Source organism: Pelodiscus sinensis, chromosome 3 (genome assembly GCF_049634645.1).
Source record: "Pelodiscus sinensis isolate JC-2024 chromosome 3, ASM4963464v1, whole genome shotgun sequence".
In the NCBI taxonomy this organism is placed as follows: Eukaryota; Metazoa; Chordata; order Testudines; family Trionychidae; genus Pelodiscus; species Pelodiscus sinensis.
Window position 1 is genome coordinate 126,410,395 of NC_134713.1, and position 19,879 is coordinate 126,430,273.

General features: G+C 44.6%; 1 protein-coding gene and 1 non-coding gene across 2 annotated transcripts; both read right to left on the reverse strand.

Annotated features, from left to right (window-relative positions):
• TOMM20 (translocase of outer mitochondrial membrane 20) lies at nucleotides 1–18,738 on the reverse strand. The gene is made up of 5 exons (XM_006122051.3): nucleotides 18,479–18,738; nucleotides 5,424–5,470; nucleotides 4,393–4,474; nucleotides 3,821–3,963; nucleotides 1–404 (listed from the first exon to the last, which is right to left on the reverse strand). Exons 1-5 carry the CDS (start codon nucleotides 18,600–18,602, stop codon nucleotides 360–362), a joined length of 441 nt encoding a protein of 146 aa, XP_006122113.1. The 5' UTR covers nucleotides 18,603–18,738; the 3' UTR covers nucleotides 1–359.
• Nucleotides 17,409–17,550, reverse strand: LOC112545621 (small nucleolar RNA SNORA14). The gene has a single exon (XR_003089150.1). It is a non-coding gene; the product is annotated as a small nucleolar RNA SNORA14 (small nucleolar RNA).
• Nucleotides 18,739–19,879: the final 1,141 nt, after the last annotated feature.

The following is a 19,879-nucleotide window of genomic DNA, read 5'->3' on the forward strand; positions in this document are numbered from 1 at the left end:
CACAGATAAATCTTTATTGCCTTAACTTTTTCAAAAATGAGCATTGGGTATTTAATATGTAGTAGCTTTATGTTTTTATATGTACAACATCACAACTGCATATTAGTATTCAATGAAGACAGTGATACCTTGATAACTCAGTGTATTTATAAAATGATTTTTTTATCAAAATACACTTTTCACTAGGATAATAAATAAAATCCAGCCAAACCCACCGACTCAAAGTTAATTTTAACTCTGGTAGATTTCAGTGGGGTATATAGTTCTTTAATGACCACATTTGCCCCTTTTATCTCATCACTGATGCTCATCTTCTGGGCTAAGAAAACACTTAGTTTCCTCCACTGTGGCGTGATTTCTCATTCCACATCATCTTCAGCCAAGCACTGTGCATTTACAATTCTCTGTAAAAGAAAAATTCTTATTCATAAATTATAAAACTATCACTGAGAAATGGATTATTGAACAAAGATAAACTTAGGCATACATTGGACAGGGATTTGTGAAGATTATAATGGGAAAAATTTAAGTACTATGCAATATCTGACAGTCAATGTCAAATCACATCTCTTATTAGCGATGCAGTAATCACTTGTGTGTACTGACATTGTTCTCTAATGAAACAGTGGCTGCTGTTCCTGATCATTAAGATAGTTTATTTCTCATTTTTATTTCACCTTTCATCTCAAACTACTTTAGAAATTACATACATCACTGAAATGCAATCATACATGGGCTGGAAGGTGGCAGCACACACAACATTGCATGAGTGGGAGGAGGAGACAAGGAGAACTAGTCATCAAGGATACTCCGCCAAACCCTTCTTCCAAGGAGCAGCATGTGATCTTTAGTGTCCATGCAGAGCAGTGGTCTCCAACCTTTACACACCCAAGATCACTTTTTTAAATATCAGGGCAAGTCAAGATCAACCCCAATCCTTCCCCAAAACACCACCTGTTTCTTGAAGCCTTACCCCCTCCATTATTTGCTGTCCCCAGCCCATACTCACTCTCACTGGGGTTGAGACAAGACTCTGGGATGGGAATGAGGGATTTGAGTGTGAGAAGGGGTGAGGTGCAAGTTCTGGGAGGGAATCTGGGCACAGGAAGTGGAGAAGAGGATGCTGGCTGGGAGGGGACTCCAGGGTGGAGAGTGTTGGGGTGCTGAGCAAGCCCCAGGCATGTGGATGTGGGGATGCAGGAGGGGCTATGGGCACAGGTTTGCAGTCTGTGGATGGTGCAGGAGTATTGTGGCAGAAAACAGGGGATGTGTGGGTGCAGAAGTTTGGGGATGTGAGAGGCTCAAGGCAGGGGGTTCTGGTGCATGATTGGCTCCGGGTTGGAGTCTGTGGGAGGTGCAGGAGCATTATGATGCTGCGGCTAGATGAAGATTTGGTCCCAACTGGGGGTTTGTTAGCCAGGCTTCATTTTTAAATAAAATATGTCCAACACAAACCATTTCAACATTGTCTTTATTTATGGGAGAGGCAGGGAACCTGTTTTGGGTCAGGGGCCACTGACACAGGAAAAAATAAATAAATAAAAATCAGTCAGCGACCACACAAGTGAGGTGCAAAAAACCAACCCTCCAAAACCTCACTGATGTGGCCCCAGCTGAGACACCTCACTCCCCTGGCACTCCAGCCGTTCCAGAACCAGCACCACCATCTTAAATCCCCGCCTCCCCAGAGCATAGAGAAGAAAGGGAAGACAAAGTGGGCAGGTGAGAGGAGTGTGCACTTTGTCTTCCCTTCCTTCCTGCAGCATGTGAGGGACATCCTGAGGCTCTGTACCAGATCTGGCTTCTCAGGAAGTGCGCTTCCTGAGAAGCTGTATTTGGTGCAGAGCCACGGGCCATCACCCCACGCCACAGGAAGCTAGAGCTAGCTCCATTTTTGCAAGAGGCTGTAGAGCCAGTGCAGGCTTCTTGTTGAGGGTGGAGGGAATATAAGGAGGCTAGGAACACTGCATCGCGATCGACTAGTTGGTGACCACAGATGTAGAGAATATAGAATCTTTATTCTTAATACATTCTCCTAGAAGGGTATTTCAAAACTAGAGTTACAACTAGTTTTAGATACTTAATCACCCAAGATACAAGAAGTTCAGTTCCTATCCCAACAGTACGTTTCAGAGGGGACAATTTTGTTTTCAGTTATATAAACTGAAAAATGAAAGTGTTAAATTCATGATACCTTCTTATGTTAAGCCTGATACCTGAAGACTAAGGCTACGTCTACACTGGCATGATTTAGCGCAAATACTCTGTAACACAAGAGTTTTTATGTTAGAGTATTTGAATAAGAGCGTCTACACTGTCATGTGCCTTTGCACAAAAGATGTGCTTTTGCACAAGAGCATCCATCCCTGTGTAGATGCTCTTGCGCAAGAAAGCGCCGATGGCCATTTTAAACATCAGGCTTTCTTGCGCAAGAACAGTTGCGCAAGAGGGCTTATCCCTGAGCAGGAGTGTCAGAGTATTTGTGCAAGAAGCACTGATTTTATACATTAGAACGTCAGTGTGCTTGCGCAAGTACTCACGGCCAGTGTAGACAGGTGATAAGATACTGCACAAAAGAGGCTGCTTTTGCACAAAACTTTGCCAATGTAGACGTAGCCTAAATGTTCATGTTGTAGGTCAGCCCATTTAGACCATATATTTTTGCAACAGTCACAGAGTTAATCTGAGTATTTCCCATTATTAATCTGTATTTTTCAGAGGCTCAAACATGTAGAATTAAAACTCCCTGCGGAATGAAATTTGAAATGCTAGGTTTTAACACTTTTAGGGAGCCTGACTAGATCTGATGGCGACTAGGAATGGATAAGATGGTAATTAAGAGTTATCCCTCTTTTAGGGGTTGAGTGTAGATACATTTGACCTCATTACTCTCAACTACTCAAAGTGCAATGTTTAAAATATATACATAATTCATTATTTGAGTTTTGCAGAATTTACCATGAGCAATGTCCACAACTCAGTACTATCCTGACTTGCAAATGATTTAGAAACTTATGTTCTATTTCAAAGAGAAACAATAACCTTCCAATACAATGAGAAATATTTCATATTTCTGATGCCACCGGACTTACTTCTGTCACTTGACAAAACACTGAGATGTATTTTCAGCAGTGCATTGTTAATGATGTATGACCAGTAAGTGTTCTAGAAAACACTTTTCATGTTTTAAAAAGGTCTTCCAAAAACTACCACCAACTCAAGTGACAGAAAGAAGTCTGGAGGCATTTGAAATATGAAATATTTCTCTCTCATTAAAGTTACTACCACGCAGAATGACTAATTCTAAAAGGATTTAGAGATGACAGACTAAGGAAGTGGTAGTGGCTTCTATTATTTTTGGCATAAAATGTTTTTGTTCCCCCCATTACTGTTTTATATTACCTAGAATATATACATTAAAAGCATATCAGAATAAAAGCCCCTCCCACTTACCTACTCCTCTCCATCCCCCACAAGTATCTGGTAATAGATATTTTGCTTAAAGGCATCAGAATTCAAGTGGATACTATTGCTTCTGAGTTGCTGATGCACAAAGAAAATTCAGTAAGTACCTACTGAATTAACTTTTCCATTAATTATGAACACATTGTATTTGACGGTGAGAAGTACTTTTTACAGCTTCAGTGGATAGTCACATGTATCATCTACATGATGAATTTTGGTTTCCTAGTGGATCCAGGGAAATAACCACCTTCCATGAAGACCAATTTCTAGATAACCTTGGTGAAGAGCAGTTCCATTATTTCCACTCCCTATAAAAAGTGTGTGTCGGGGGGGAGAGAGAAGAAGCATTACGTACCTGGCTAATTGTTGGGAGCTTAGTCAGAAGCATCTGAAACACTGGTGGTGGAAGAGTCTGCTGCAGGACTTGCAATAACTGCTGTGGCTGCCCACACACAGCAATAGCATTTGTCAAGTGGTCAACGCCCTTTTCATAGTCACCTATGGAGACATCAGGTTTCACTTCAAATTTTGCCTTTGGCACATTATATTGCTTTGCTTAACTTTATAAGCTACTTCACTACATCTACAAAGTAGACTGCAAGCATTACCCCCTCATCATCATGTTGAATCTTTCTAATTAAAAACTGTCTATCTAGCCACATAAAGTAATCTTAAAATTTTCATTTGGCTAATTTGATGGCTACTTTGTTTAGCAGTTGAACTCTATTAATGTTTAACCTAAAATATCAGCCAAATGGCACACTGACATACATCTGTTAAAACAATCTTTGCATAGTTTAAAAACATGGTATATTAAAGCTCTTCAAAACATTCTGTTAATACTTCTGTGTCAGGACAACAATTCTGTCAGACTAGAGAGGAATTCCTTTCATAACTTCCCATCTTAGAGACTTTTGCAGCAACCACCTTGTGCTAATAATTCCTCGCCGAGCTGTATCTCTTCAAGGAAGAACTTTTGGACAGCTTCAGCATCTTTTAAATCAGGTAGCTGTAATACAAAAAAATTAAAATATTGGAAAAGTCTCCAAGCATCAATACATAGCACACAAAGGAGCAGCAAATAACAAAAATAATTAGCTACACACTTCTAGAGGAAAACTGCAAAAATGGATTTAAAAAAGCAGCACCTCAGAACTGCCTGTTAATTTAGAACATTCATCAAAATCTCTAAAGATCGGGCATGAGAGCCTCTTCAGATCATTGCATTTACCACTCTTTAAGATGGTGTTCTTTAAACAAGTTGATTTACAGGAAAATATTTTTTTTTAAACTTAATTCCAAAATGCTTTGTAACAAATGCAGTCAATGTCTAAGAGACTAATAATGTTTCTCATTTTGGGCAACAGAAACTGCTTTCCATATTACTCATTAGGGGACTAACTAACAGTAAGTAAACATGTTATCAAATCTAAAGCTTCATTTCAAGTATTCCAAACTCAATTTACAGGATGCAGACTGATCTGGTAACCTTTAAATCAAGGGTAGTATATTTTTGTCAATGGTCTAAATTTCTTAAGGGTAGAGTTGAAGTACAGACTCCAGAGGGGGGGAAAAAAAAGTAAATAAGATTTCAGGGTCTGTTCAAAAACATCTTGTGGTTTGGATTTGGCCCACAGTTGGCCTATTGACCATCCTTCCCTTAAACTCTAAAAATTCCTGAAGAGATAATCTTATGAGGAACTGAGCACCCTCAGTTCACATCGAGCTCAGAGAATTGTAAGAGCACTAATCCTCCCAGAATCGGTCTGTTATGCAAAAGAAATCAACCCGCCCCACACAGTGATTTATGGATGCTGAAAAATAAACAATGTATATTGCAAGAGGGTTGTTAACATTGGAAGCAAGCACACAGCCCTCTCTGAACAGACCTTGCTTACAATTAAATCTGGTATGAGACGTTTTTCAAATTAGGACTACAGAAATGAACACAGTATTACCTTGGATAGCCCTGCTCTCTCTTTGGCAAGCTTCTGTTTCTTCCTTCCTGTAGATAAAAACATCATTGAGTTTAGTTATCAAATAGTCTTCAGTTTTTATTTTAAAACCGTGAATTGGCCAATGTTATTTTCAAAATAAGGAACTGATAATTACATCTGCTAAATATTTATAGATGAAGGCTGAGGGTTGCAATCTAGGCCCACAGCAGAATATCATTAAACCTACTACACAGATGGCAACTGAAAAACCTGTTAGCAAAGGAAGTTGCTACATTTGTAGGATTAATTATATTCTGTGCAGTTCTTTTGCCATGGAGACAGTCATGTAATGTTTTAATGGCCATCCACGCCCTACCCCAGTTAGAGGAAGTAAGGAAGGCACTGGCCCTATAGTCTCAGGAAGGATGGGTTCTTCTCTCAGGCTATGTCTAGACTTCATCCCTTTTTCGAAAGAAGGATGTAAATTAGACAGATCGAAATTGCAAATGAAGCAGAATTTGAATTTCCTGTGCTTCACTTGCATAAAAGCAGCCGCACATTTTTCGAAAACGGATATTTTGAAAGTGAAACCACTGTTTAGACATGGTTCTTTCGGGGGAAAAAAAAACAAAACAAAAAAAAAACACCTTTTTTGAAAGATCCTATAAACCTCATTTTTTGAGGAATATAGAATCTTTCGAAAAAGGGCTTTCTTCCCCACGAAAGAACAACGTCTAGACGGCAGTTTCACTTTTGAAATACACATTTTTGAAAGAATGTGAGGCTGCCATTGTGAAGCGCAGGACATTCAAATCCCGGCTTCATTTGCAATTTCGATCTGTCTAATTTACATTCCTCTTTCAAAAGAGGGATGTAGTTTAGATTTGCCCCACTGACTAGCCTATGTACTACAGAAACTGTAGAGTTGATAATCCTTACTTTATGCATGCTTGGCCAAAGAAGAGAGAAGGGAGCAACAAATAAGTAGGACAGGATTGCTACATTAGGAGCTCAAGATTCCTTTACATACATCTTTTTTTCATGAGCAGCACAAGGGTTTGGTCTGCAAATCAAGCCAATCTAACCTTGAGACAAGTTACTGCAGTGAGCAGCCATTTTAATACGCTTCTGGACATTCTGCATTTCAGCCCATAACCTACCTGAAGAGGGCCCACCAGAGAAACATCACTAGCAACCATACTAAGATGAGGGCCTGAAACAAAAGCTCATGTAGCATAGGACTAGTTTGAGACCTGCGACCTAGCTAACAATGGACAAAACTTGACTAATATAAAGCAAAGCTAAGCTGTGAGCAAGAGGCAGGTCCCTGCTCACAGAACTTGGCACAAAATACTAATTGGAACTAGGTACCAACTGTAAAACAGTAAGGGCTCATCTAGACTACGCGACGTCGAATGGGAATTTGCGTATCTTCTTCTGATCGCACTGCAGGAGAGGATTCTGGCCTGGGGGAGGGAATGTAAGATCTGGGGGAAAGGGGTGCAGAGGGTTTGGATGGTGGCCTGAGCCAGGTAGTTGCGAGGGGAAGGGGGGATGCCAGAGGCAGGGTCTGGCTGGGAGGTGTTTACCTAGACAGCTCTCAGCCAGGAGTTCTGCAGACTCCCCTGCCTGCGTGCTGGGTGAGCTACTCCACATGGCTCTGCTCCAGCACAGGGAGGGAAGGAGTGAGCAAGGATTGGGGACGGGAGGGGGGGGGGGGGAGTGAGGAGACTATTCACTACCCCTGCCTTCAGCAAAATTTCTCAACTCCTATTGGCTGGAAATTGGCCAAAGCTCGGGCATTTTGCGGGGGCAGGAATAGCGAGTGAAGCTTTCTTCTCCCTGTCCAGGCTGCAGAGCAATTAGCAGCCTGCTGTTTAAAGCGGCTGCCCCTGTTCTGTAGAAAGTATGTTGGTGAGGTGGTTGCAGTCTGGATCCAGTGGCTTGGCAGGCCAGATCTGGCCAGCTAGATGCCTCATGCCCACCCATGCTCTAACAGAAAGAGTTAAGGATTGGCAGCTTGGTGTAACAGGCTTGAGTAGAAGATGACAACTCCCCCAAATGTTAAAGCACACAGAGCTTGACCAAATCAAACAGTTGAGAAAGAACTGACATTTACAAAATCAGCAGTTAACATAATACAGAAGATATTTTAGGATTTGTCTGCACCAAGAAGTTGTACCACTATGGCACAGACAGATAAAAATAGCACAATTTACTAGAGTCAATGCAATTATACGTATAAATGTGCTTTATACTAGTAATATCTATTCCTGTATGGGAATAGCATTAACTATAATTATGCTCCCACCCTTATCTGAAACAGTTATGCTGAAAAAATTTACAAATGGAGATCAGGTGATAATAAGTGTATTAGACCACTGGATAGTGCGCAATTAGGAGCTGACAAAAAATTGGTCATACAGCACATTAGAATACATGTAAGTGATTGCGCTAATGGCCAAAGGATGTTCAGAATGGTATCTGGTCCACACTATGAAAACATCTGCAAACCCCTGCACTAGATGACAGTTTAACATATGAAAAACTGGAAATGCACAATCAACATTTTTTATGGAAAACATCTGTAAATTTCAACTTCTAACAAAAGGAAACATGCAGTACTATCCTGATCCCTACATTTCCATAACATATTTTATACCACTATGCAATCTTGTAGTTGGAGATATATAGGTTATTTATGTGTATAAAATGTGTTATAAAGAACATTATGTCTCCAAGTCTAATACTCAAAACAATTCATGCTTGAGAAATTAGTGTTCTCTCAGTTAACCCCCAATTTTCCTTGATTTGCATAGAAAGGTATTGTATTAGTCTGAGACTCTTGATTTATAAAGGAAAGCCGTTTTAAAAGGATCAAAAAACATTTACTATGTCCCTGTGCTCAAAGAGAATACAAGCAGAAGCTGAAGTATGAGTACAGCAGCTACTGCAAATCAGTTACATCCAACAGGGATGTCAACGAATAGTTGACTATATAATTCACCTGTAAGCCTACGTTCATCTTGTTGACTACTTGCATTCCTTCCCCTGAGCGGGTGGGCAGGAGACGGTGCTAAGGGAAGCCAGCTTAAAAGCTTGTTGTCGTCCCCCATTAGCGCCGAGGTTCTGTCTGCCCCTGCCCCCCCATGCTGCTGTCTCTGTCAGAGGTGGGGTGGGAGGGTGTTTGAGTTCCCCGCAGACAGAGGCTGCTTTACAGCAGCATCCCCCTGCTCCCTTCCCTCCACAGCAGCCTCTGTCTATGGGGAGTTCAGACCCCTGTGGACAGGAGCTGCTGCCACCTGCACTGCAGCCTCTGTATCAGAGGCCATAGCACAGGGCAGCAGGCAGCCAGTCTGTGCAGGGAGCTTATTTTTCAAACTGGCTCCCTTTGCAGACCAGCTCACACCTGGCATCCTGTGCTGCTGCCTCTGCTAGAGAGGCAGCAACAGCACAGGATAGCGGGGGCCTCAGCACACTGGCTGCTGGCTCCACTCCCATGGACTACTGAATAGTTGTGTAACCACAAAGATTTCATGCGATTATTCAATTACCCAATATCTAACATCCCTAATTTCCAAGGCTAATCACTTAATCTCTTACAGGAACGTACGTTTTAAATGTAGATGTTTCATGATTAATTATAAGAGAGAGGGGGAGATGAATCTTAATCTAAGCCTGAAGAACAGCCTTCATAAAATGAACACAGAGAAGATATAAAAATCATTTAAGTTTTAGCAACCCCATTTGAAAAATAAGATTACATTTTGAGTCTATTCTTGGGATAGAGATATTCTCCAGTGTTGTACAAGCAGCCTCAGATTTAAAAAAATCATCTGGACCTAGAACCATTCATGTCAGTTCCAAAAGTTAATGCGATAATTTCTTCTAAAAATATTTTGCTTCAAATGGATTAAAAAGCAAGCATCAGACATCCAAACCAATATTCAAAAATACATTACACCAGTGTTTCCCAATTTTGTTTGGCTGAGGAACCCTTTTCAGCTTTTCGGAATTTCAAGGAAAAAAAAGGGGGAGGAGGGAGGAGAGGGACCCAACAATTCATGAAAATCCCCACCAATGCATGAAAATCATATTCCTTCCCCAAGACCCTCTACCCGTTCCTTGAGGCCTCATCCTCTCTGTTCCCCTCCTCTCCGTCACTTGCCCTTATACACTCTCACTAGCTTGAGACAGGAGATGCGGGCTCTGGGGTGGGAATGAGGGATTTGGATGTGGGAAGGGATGAGAAGTACAAGCTCTGAGAGAGAATTTGGATGTAGGAGAAGGGGATGTTGACTCGGGGAGGAGGCTCCAGGCTGGGGAGTGTTGGGCTCAGGTGGAAGGTTGGGGTGCTGAGCAAGCCATGGGCTTGCGGATGTGAGGGTGCAGGAGTTTGGGCTGGATATGTGAGGGACTGAGGGCAAGAAGGCTGTGAGTATGATGGGCTCAGGACACAGATTTGTGATGTGTGGATGATGCAGGAATGTTGTGGCAGAAGACTGAGGATGTGGGGATGCAGGAGTGTGGGGACGTAAGAGGCTCAGGACAGGGGGTTCCAGTGTATGATAGGCTCAGATTTGGGGTTAGGTGGTGCAGGAGTGTTATGATGCTGCAGTGAGATGGGGGTTTGGTCCCAATTGGGGGCTTGTTGGCCTGGCTTCATTTTTAAATAAAATATTATGTCAAACTCAAAAGGTTTTAGCGTTGTCTTTATTTATGAGAGGGGTGAGGAACCTGTTTTGAGTCAAGGGTCGCTGACCCACAGAAGTGTCAGTTGGGGCCACACAAGTGAGATGCAAAAAAACCCCAACCCCTCCAAGCCTCACTAATGTGGTCCCAACTGTGCTGGTAGGGGCAGGGGACAGAGTGCTAGTGGGTGCTGGGGTCAGGGAGAGAGTACTGCTGGGTGGCAAGATGCTGGCTCAAGTTGTGGGGTGCTGGGGCAGGAGGCAGGGTCCTGGGGTCAGGGACATGGTCTTGCTGGGCACTGGGGTGGGTGGCAGGGTGCTGGGATAAGGAACAGGGTGCTGCTGGGTCCTGGGGTGGCAGGGTGCTGAGGTGCCTGGGCCAGGGCCAGGGCGGTGCTGGGTGTTAGGGTGGATGGCAGCGTGCTAGGGACAGGATACTCATGACGGGCACTGGACGGGGCAGCTGGGACCAGTACCTGGCAATCCTGCAGCACCTCTGGGTTCCGGGAAGCATGCGACTGCATTTCCCCTCCCCAAACAGCCGGCGTGCGTGCTGCCTGAGTAGCAGGGGCTGTTGCACCCCAGCAATTTACTTCTGCGATGCCGTCCTGCAGGGGGAGGGCACAGGGCATTCCAGGGCAGAGCACGCTGCCTGCGTAGTTTGAGCTGAGCAGCCCCAGGTTTCCTGAACTTCCTCCCTTCCCTCGCACCTCACAGAAAGGCCCCAGAACTAAGCTGTTGGTCTCACAGCCCCAGCTATTCAGACAGCGCGGGCCGGCTCCTGTGGGGAGGGGAAGTGCTTCCCTCCCTGCAGTGGGTCACATGGGATCACTCTTGTGCAGCACTCCCCTGGTGTGCCGGCCAGGAGCAATTGCTCCCTCTGCCCCCGCCTCCATACCCCTCTGCTTGCTATAAAGGGGTGGCAGTTGGCTCCCCCTTTTCTGTCAGTTTACTCTGGCTCTAATGGTCGCCTGGCCATCATTTTGTTAACCAGTTTACAATTGTTTCTGCCTCAATGGCAATCCATTCTGTAGTCCGATACCACAAGCGTCTCCAACAGTTCTGCCCCGCTGCTGGTGGGTGGGGGTAGAAGGACCCGGACCCATCCTCACTCCCAGGTCCCAGACCGGGCCCTAAAGACAGGTGCATGTAAGGACCTGTCTGGCTGGTGGGGCTCCTGCCACAACATACCAGCCCACAGGCCGTCTGTAGGCAAGCCCTGCCCTGGGCTTCTTCCTACCCCCAGGGACCTCGGACTTCGGCCCCCCCGGGGTCCCCTAGCTCTGACACTCACCACCCCCGCGCCTTAACTCCAGGCATTGGGACAATGCTGGTGCTTCCTCCCCTGCTCCGATTCTGCTCCCATTCACCTGTCTCCCTCTAATCTCCCTCACTACCTCCCCCGCCCTGTCTCTTGCGGCCACAGCCCTTTTGAATTCCCTGCTCTGGCTCCACCCTGCTAACCCCTCTCCCTGACGCACACTCTGTCTTGACGTCACCCGTCCTGCCCCCTCCTGCCTCAGATGCACAACCCGGAAGGCAGCTGACGTCTCCCGGCTCAGCGTTCCCCCAGCGGCAGAACAGCCCTGCTGTGCCGCCGCGCAAGAAAAGGCAGCACAGACAGCTGTCCACCCCTTGTGTGGCCCGTAAAAGGCGGGGGTCGGTGAGGACTGTGTGCAGGACGGATCAGTCCTCCCCTCTGGGATGGGTCCGTCCCGTCACACCGGCATGCTCTCTTTCAGAGGGAGTGCCGGCTCCTCGCGGAACCCCTAATTTTGCTTCGTGGAACCCCAGGGTTCCGTGGAGCACCAATTGGGAAACACTGCATTACACATACCCTTGCACGGGTACTTTGAGGCACCTGACAAGTTTCAGAGCAAAAACCTAGAATGCGAATAAATCTACAGCATACATTTACTGGTTACAAGAATTCAAGAAAACCCTATCAAATGATTCTAGAAAGTATCTGTGAATTCCCTCTCCACCTATTTGTAGCAGCAAGTTCAAAATATTCCTGGGACAGCAAACAGGAGCATGGCTTCAGCTGTGATAGCAAAGAATATGGTAATTAGAAAGTCAGTAGGGGTGTTAGCGTATAGTTGAGCAGTAAATTAACCAACAAGTCTGGTCTTATCAGTTAGTCCAACAACTACATACATTCCCCTACCCCAGGGGTGTCCAAACTTTTTTCAAAGAGGGCCAGATTTTATGAAGTGAACATGCGTGAGGGCCGACCATTTTGCCTGACATTAAACCATTAAACCATTAAAATTAAACGCAATTTAACTATTTTATGCAAAGTTCATTGCAAACGGCATACTTTTCATTTCGTCACATGGATGACAAATCTAAACAGGTGTTAAATCACTCTGCCTTTCATATCTGAAGGCCAGATGAAAAAAAATCCAGGAAGCTGAAATATATGTCAGGAACATTGTAAAGTACATTACATATTATTGGTAATAAAGGTTGTCTGTCAACTTTTAAGTTCAAAAAATATGAACAGGAACATAACACCAAGTATACATGTTGTGTCCAAATATATTTATAACTGATTTAGACCAACTGACATTAACTGAGATTTTACAATGTATTCATCTCAATACATATGGATTCGTTGGGGGCCATAAAAGATAGATATTGCCAAATTACCTGTGGGGCCATATTAAACCGGAACACGGGCTGCAATTGGCCCGCGGGCCGGACTTTGGACATGCCTGCCCTACCCCTTGCTGCAGAGAGGGGGATGGCGAGGCAGTGCCCCTTCAGGAGCACCAGATCATGCAGAGCTGCCTCCACCCCCATGCCACTAATTGGCAACCCTGTAGCTGGGCAGGGATGGAGGCTCACCTGCAGCCTCAAGGCAGCAGGTGGGAGGCACAGGTGGCGGTGAGTGCACACTGGAGCAGTATACAATTCTCCCCCAAAGAGTTCAGTCACAAGTTTAATTAATGTACTTTTTTAATGAGAATCATCAGCATGGAAGAATGTCCTCTGGAATGCTGGCAGAAGCTCTGGAATGGTAGCAGAAGCATGAAGGAGCAGATATAAACGTTTAGCATATATAGCACGTAAATCTCTCACAATGCCAGTTACAAAAGGGCCATGCAAACACCTGTCCTTATTTTCAGGTGATACTATAAATAAGAAGCAGGTAGCATCATTACCCATAAATATAAACTAACTTGCTTTTCTTAGTGATTAGCTGACCAAGAAGTAGGACCAAGTAGAGTTGGGGACATTTTGTTAGAGTGCATTTATACAACAAAAGACCCTACGCTTATAAGTCTTTCATGGTAAAGAGATCACACTACAGTATTTGTATGAAGTGAATTGAAAAATACTATTTGTTTTATTGTTACAGTGCAAATATTTGTAATTAAAATAAGTGTATGCTATTGACTACATATTCTGTATTGTAATTAACAGGGCTCGACAAATCATGTAATCTACTCGCCCGTGGCGAGTAGATTACAAGCCGGCACAGCCGGCACTATGTGATCTGCGCATGCGCAGCTTGCAGAACCGTGTGGCTGGTGAGCAGAGTAATTCAAATACAGTATTTGAAAAAGTAGAAAAACATGCAAAAATATTTAAATATCAATAATTCTAATTAATCCTGATTAATTGTACTTTTTAAGTTGTGTGAATTAACTGATTAATCAATAGTCCTAGTTATTTATCTTTACATTGTATTAATTGCTGTAATATAATGCTTAAGTTGCATTTACAAGAAGTAGTAATTAAATTCTCTTCAGTTTCTCTACTAAGAGGGCAGTTCCACATAGTGGGCCAGCTACTGCATTTTGACCACTGTTTTGTCTAACTACTCAAAGCAAGTTTAGTCAACCATGGTAGTCACCACTGACCTGTCTATACCAACACACTCTGTTGCTAGCACTTGTGGAGCTGCCTTGGTACTAGAGAAACAATGGAAGCCACAATGGAGTGTTTCAGAAAAACCTCAGTATCAATAAGGCCTTACAATCAAGAAGAGCCACAGGCACATCAATATATGCACAAACTTTCTGCGTTTTAATAGGTGATGAGCTTTCGTGGGCCAGAAGTCTGGCCCAAGAAAGCTCATCACTTATTAAATCATCTTGTTAATCTTTAAAGTGCTACATAGTTTTTCCTTTTGTTTAAGCAAGATCAGACTAACACGGCTAACTCTCTATTACTTTTCTGCATTTTGACGCACTTCACATGACATTGAAATAAAGATATAGATGGGCAAAATGCAACAGAATTTCAGTCTTTTTACACAGGATTAATAATTTATACTGACGTAGACAAGTTTCATTAGAGATTCTAAAGGAACTTTAAGGTAGCTGATCTAATAAAACTAAATCTCTGTTATGAGTTTAAATTTGTCTTGAAGGCTCCATTAGAGACACTGATCAAATCACTATCAGCTTCATTATTGGCATTTTTAGTAATCAGTATTTCTACAAGGACACTACAGTATCTAAGCCAGTAGTTCCCAAACTTTTTCGCATTACGCCCCCTTTTTGATTTGAGACCCCCCCCAAAAAAGCAGTAAAACTTCTTGAGAGAAAAAAAAGGAACTGAACAGGGCCAAAAAAATAAAAATAGCAGCAAAACTTGGAAGGGTGGGGTACTGAGGGGGGCTGGGTTGCCTCGCGCCCCCCCCCCTGGACTTACTGCATGCCCCCAGTTTGGGAACCCATGATCTAAGCTCATTTCTGACAACTACTCTTTTTAAAATAGGTTATGACAAGGTCATGAATAGCTCTTGAACTGGCTTTATTCCCAAGTCAACTTTTCCCATAGAAAACAGGGGTTTTTTTTAAAAATACGAATCCAATAATGAAAATATTACATATTTTAGAACATATGCAAGCACTATTTTATGGTCCTACAAATAAGAGTGGGGGTTGAGAATACAGCAATAGTACAGCAAATAAATGGAAGTACAACTGTTGCATAAGAGCATAAATCAAAGGGGAGAAATATTTCTGCTGGACCTGGAGTGAATGCTCAACACAAAGTTAAAATAAAAAAGACTATAAGGTTGCAGCATAAAACACTAAATTTTTAATATCAGATAAATGTCCAATTTTCAAAATTGCTAGCTGTGGACTTTTCAGCCAGCAGTAGTTTGGAATTAAAACCAGATTACACTATAAATTTACATGGGCATAACTTGAAAAATTCACATCTGTGAGCAGTGCAGTTAAGACTGACCTCACACCCTGTGTAAGCAGCTCTCCTGTTGGCTCAGTTGTGTCTCCACTGAAGCACAACAGCAGCATACCTGCGCCACTGCAGCATTTTGGGTGGAGACCAAGGATGGGGAACCTAAGGCCTGGGGGCCAGAGTTGGCCCCCAAGGCTCAGTGTCCCCAAGGCTCAGGGCTCCCCTCCCCTGCAGCATTGGGGAGCCCATACTGGCACTCCAGGTTCTGGCCCCCCAGGACTAAAGCATACAAAATCTTCTAGCCTGCGCCTTCCTAGGCACTGGTGTGCAAGGGGAATGTGGTGAGCGACTTTCTGCTTCTCAGTTGGGGGGCACGTAATTGAGAATTTTTTTGTTTTGCTTCTCATTTGTGGACAGCCCCTGACTGATTTTTCCAGGGGGTCAGTGGTCCCCAACCCAAAAAAGGTTTCCCACACCAGTGTAGACTGATAGTAGATAGGATAATCAGGCTCATACTCTCTCAATGATAGAAAAAGTAGCTAACTGGCATTTCCTAGGGCTGTAATAGTGTAGTCGATTAACCTATAAGCTTTTGCTTATCAGTTAATGCTAGAAACTACATGCATCTCTCCCCTCCCACCCAGTATTTTTTTTTTTTTTTTTTTTTTAGCAGGTTGGCCAAATGCTTATCTGATAATCAGTCGACTGGTTGATTTTCCCCCCTTGCTGCTTCAAAGCGGTGGTGCCACACAGCTGAGTCCAGGATCAGCTGTGCAGCGCTGCCCCTTTGAAACACTGCTTGGACATTTGAAAGAGACAGCACCACACAGCAGAATCGGGGATCAGCTGTGCAGCACTGCCGCATGTGGAGCCCAGGGTCAGCTGGGGACTCTCCAGCTGATCCTGGGCTCCAACACTTCATTTCTGCAGAACCTGCAGTCACAACCCCAGCACCATGTGGCAATTCAAATCGGCAGCACAGCATGGAGCCCAGGCTCAGCGGCTACTCGACTAGTAAATTAACCATTATTTAACATCCTTAGCTGGGTCCGGGACCTACCCCCTGCTCAGCATTTAAAGTGTATTAGGAGCCAGGTAGACAGGTAGCATGCCTCAGTTCCAATTTGCTCTGGGTCCGGAGCTCAGATTACCCCTCCCCCGGACAGGGGCTGCTGCCACCCCACAATGCTGCCTCTAACAGTCAGCAGGTCTGCGAGGGGAGCTGGTTTTTAAACTGGCTCCCCTTGAGGACCAGCTTCCACCTGGCACCCCATGCTGCTGCCTCGGATACAGTGGCAGCAGCGCAAAGGGCTCCTTGGGAAGTGGGCTGGAGCACACTGGATGCCAGCCTAACCCCAGGGACTACAAAATAGTCGAGTAACTATTCAATTAACTGATATTTAAATCCCTAGTATTTGCCATTATAAACACATTTATATAACATCTCAATACATTAAAATGATAATACATAATACAAGGATACTTGGGAGTACATGTTATTTTAGAAGTAAACATTACATTTAAAAATTCAGAAAGAATTCACTGTTATAAAATTGAGCACATCTATTTCTTCTATTCCCGATTTTCAAAGCCAAATGTGCAGAAGTCCATTATTGCAGCAATATTACAGGTGATTCTTGCACAGAAACCAAGTTATCTGCTCATGACTTCTACAGATAAAGTTTAATACATGCTGCTTATCTAGCTTGCTGTATATTTAAGCTTGCTTATAAAATCAAGGATAGCTTGCCTCTGCCTGTGAATTAGTGTTTTATAAATTACACATGAGAATCCAGGCAAGGCTACTTATTACAGTTCATATGCAAGAGTGTTAATTCTATAAGGATATTTAAAATCCTAGATTTAGATTGTGGAGTACTCATGACTACCTCTAGACAGAAGACTAAATTAAACCAGTTTTTAGCATAGCAAGATATGGATTTACTCCCCTCTGGGAAAAAAAAAATCCAAACCCAAACCTCTCTTCAGTTTAGGAATTCAACATATTCAATATTATATGCAGGGATTCTGTGCCTCCTGATTGGCACAAAGGTACCAGCTTCAAGGTCTGGTTTATAGGTAACTTCCAGAACTCATTTACAGAAAACTACAATCTTTCCTTTAAACACATAACTGAATTACATTAGAGTATTTGAACTTCTGTTGAAGAGGTGAAATAACAAAGAGCCACAGGAAATTAGCTCCACATTTTGGATAGCTCTTCAATTTTTTTCTTGCATTCATTCTTATTCTGGAAGCTATGACAATAAAGCTACCAGAGGGGTTTGAGAATGCAGTAGATTAAAGCAAAGTGTTCAAGATCAGAGCTCTTGGGTGCTGCTACTGTCCTCATTTAACTCTTAACAATTTCTCTAATCTAAGTGTTTTGTCTCCTTGTCTCACAAAATCATTGAAACCACATAAATAATGCAACATGAAATATCACAGATACCGCCACATTCTCAGCCAAACTTGAACAAAAAGTGGTACTATGTGAAAGGCAAGATTCCAATTCAAGGACTTAAATTTAACAACGCATATAAACCATAGAAATAAAGCCAGATAAAAATAGATTATCTGATATTAGAAAAGAATAAGCATTTAGAGCCAGCTAAACTTCAGATTAAGGAATTCCTCACGTCTTTCACACAAATCACTGTGTGCCGCAAGCAAACATAAGAGCGACCACGAGCAAAGCAACTGCCCCGTGACTATTCTTTTTGATCGCCTCCGTTTTGCCCCTTAAGATTTCCCACCCCTTACATTTTACGAGCTGCTTAGCCTACTGTGCGCACCTAGTAACCAAGGAAATATTATTATCCCCACGCAGGGCGGTTTCGAGGGAAGCGGAAAGACAGTCTGGGACAAGACCCTCACCCACCCCAGCCATTTAGTCTGGGCAGATCGATCAGCTCACACGCGCTGGGAGGGGACGGCTTCCAGGAGGGATGCGCGGGAAGCAGGCCGGCTGCAATGCATCAGTGCTGGGCTAGGGAGGGAAGGCAGAAGGAGGGAGCCCCGCACTGCGGGGGGAAGAGACTCCATGGGGGGGGGGAGGAGGAGGAGCCGACAGCAGAAGCCACGTGCGTCCGCGACCCTCTCCCGCGGGAGCTCGGGCGCGCGCGTGGGGCGGAACGGCCGGCGCGAGGGCAAGGCGGGGTGGGAAGGGAGGCCGGCGCGAGGCCTGGCGGCGGTTGGGCGGGGGAGGGGACCCCAGACACTCACGCTCGCGCAGCCGGTTCTTGAAATTGGGGTCGCTCCGTCTCTTGCGGTCGAAGTAGATGCAGTAGCCGATGAAAAGGGCCCCGCAGAGGCCCGCGGCGATGGCGCTGGTTTTACCCACCATCATCCTGGCTGGCACCGAGGCGAGGGCCCCGCTGCGCCAACCCCCGAAGCCGGCCTCTGCGCTGCCGTGCGCGGCGCCTTGCTCGCTCCCAGGCAAGGCACCACCTTGGAGCGGGCAAGAAGGGAAAAAAGGCCCCCCGCTTCCGGGTGTAACGTCATCGATCCGCGCCAGGGATAGCTGTCCTCGACGTGCCTGAACGAAACTCCCTCGCTGCGCATGTGCGGGGAAGCTAGTTCCAGTGTTGACCGCAGGCCTGCGACCACGCTCCCTCAGCCTTCTCACTGCGCATGTCCAAGCGATGGCGCCCGTCCTTGTGCGGGCTCCCGCCGCGAGGCGCACGTGCGAAAACCTGGGCGTGGTGGGAAGGGGCAGGACACGTGGCTCAGCCCCCCCCCCCCACCCAGGGCGCCATTTCATATTGGGGCGACCTGTGAATGTCATGATGGGGGGGCGTGGACTGAGGACCGGCTAGAGAGACTGGGACTTTCCAGTTTAGAAAAGGGGGGGGGGGATATGATAGAGGTCTATAAAATCATGAGTGGTGTGGAGAGGGCTGATAAAGAAAAGTTATTTATTAGTTCCCAGAATAGAAGAACTAGAGGATACCAAATGAAATTAATGGGTAGCAGGTTTAAAACTAATAAAAGAAAGTTCTTCTTCACACAGCGTGTTGTCAACGTGTGGAACTCCTTGCCAGAGGAGGCTGTGAAGGCTAGGACTATAATAGAGTTTAAAGAGAAGCTGGATAAATTCATGGAGGTTAGGTCCATAAAAGGCTATTAGCCAGGGGATAAAATGGTGTCCTTGGCCTCTGTTTGTCAGAGGCTGGAGAGGGATGACAGGAGACAAATCGCTTGATCATTGTCTTTGGTCCACCCTCTCTGGGGTACCTGGTGCTGGCCACTGTCGGTAGACAGGATACTGGGCTAGATGGACCTTTGGTCTGACCCAGTATGGCTGTTCTTATGTTCTTATGACAGAGGGTTTAGAAGTGTTACTAAGCATGCTCAGTACAAGCGGAGCTCGGAATGGGGGCCAACTGCATCCGTTCCCCCCTCCCCCCCACACACACACATCTCTATCCAGGGACAACTGGAAAACTACTTTTTTGGCAGACAGTTTAGCAGTTAGCTGAGAGGAGCACTAGCTAATTCCTGCCTAAAAGAAAATTAATAAACATTAGACCCACTCAACTCTAACACGAGCCTATTCTGACATCTTGTGACAAGTCACTTAAGGGACCCTGGTTAGCCTTAAAAATGAAATATATGTTCTTACTT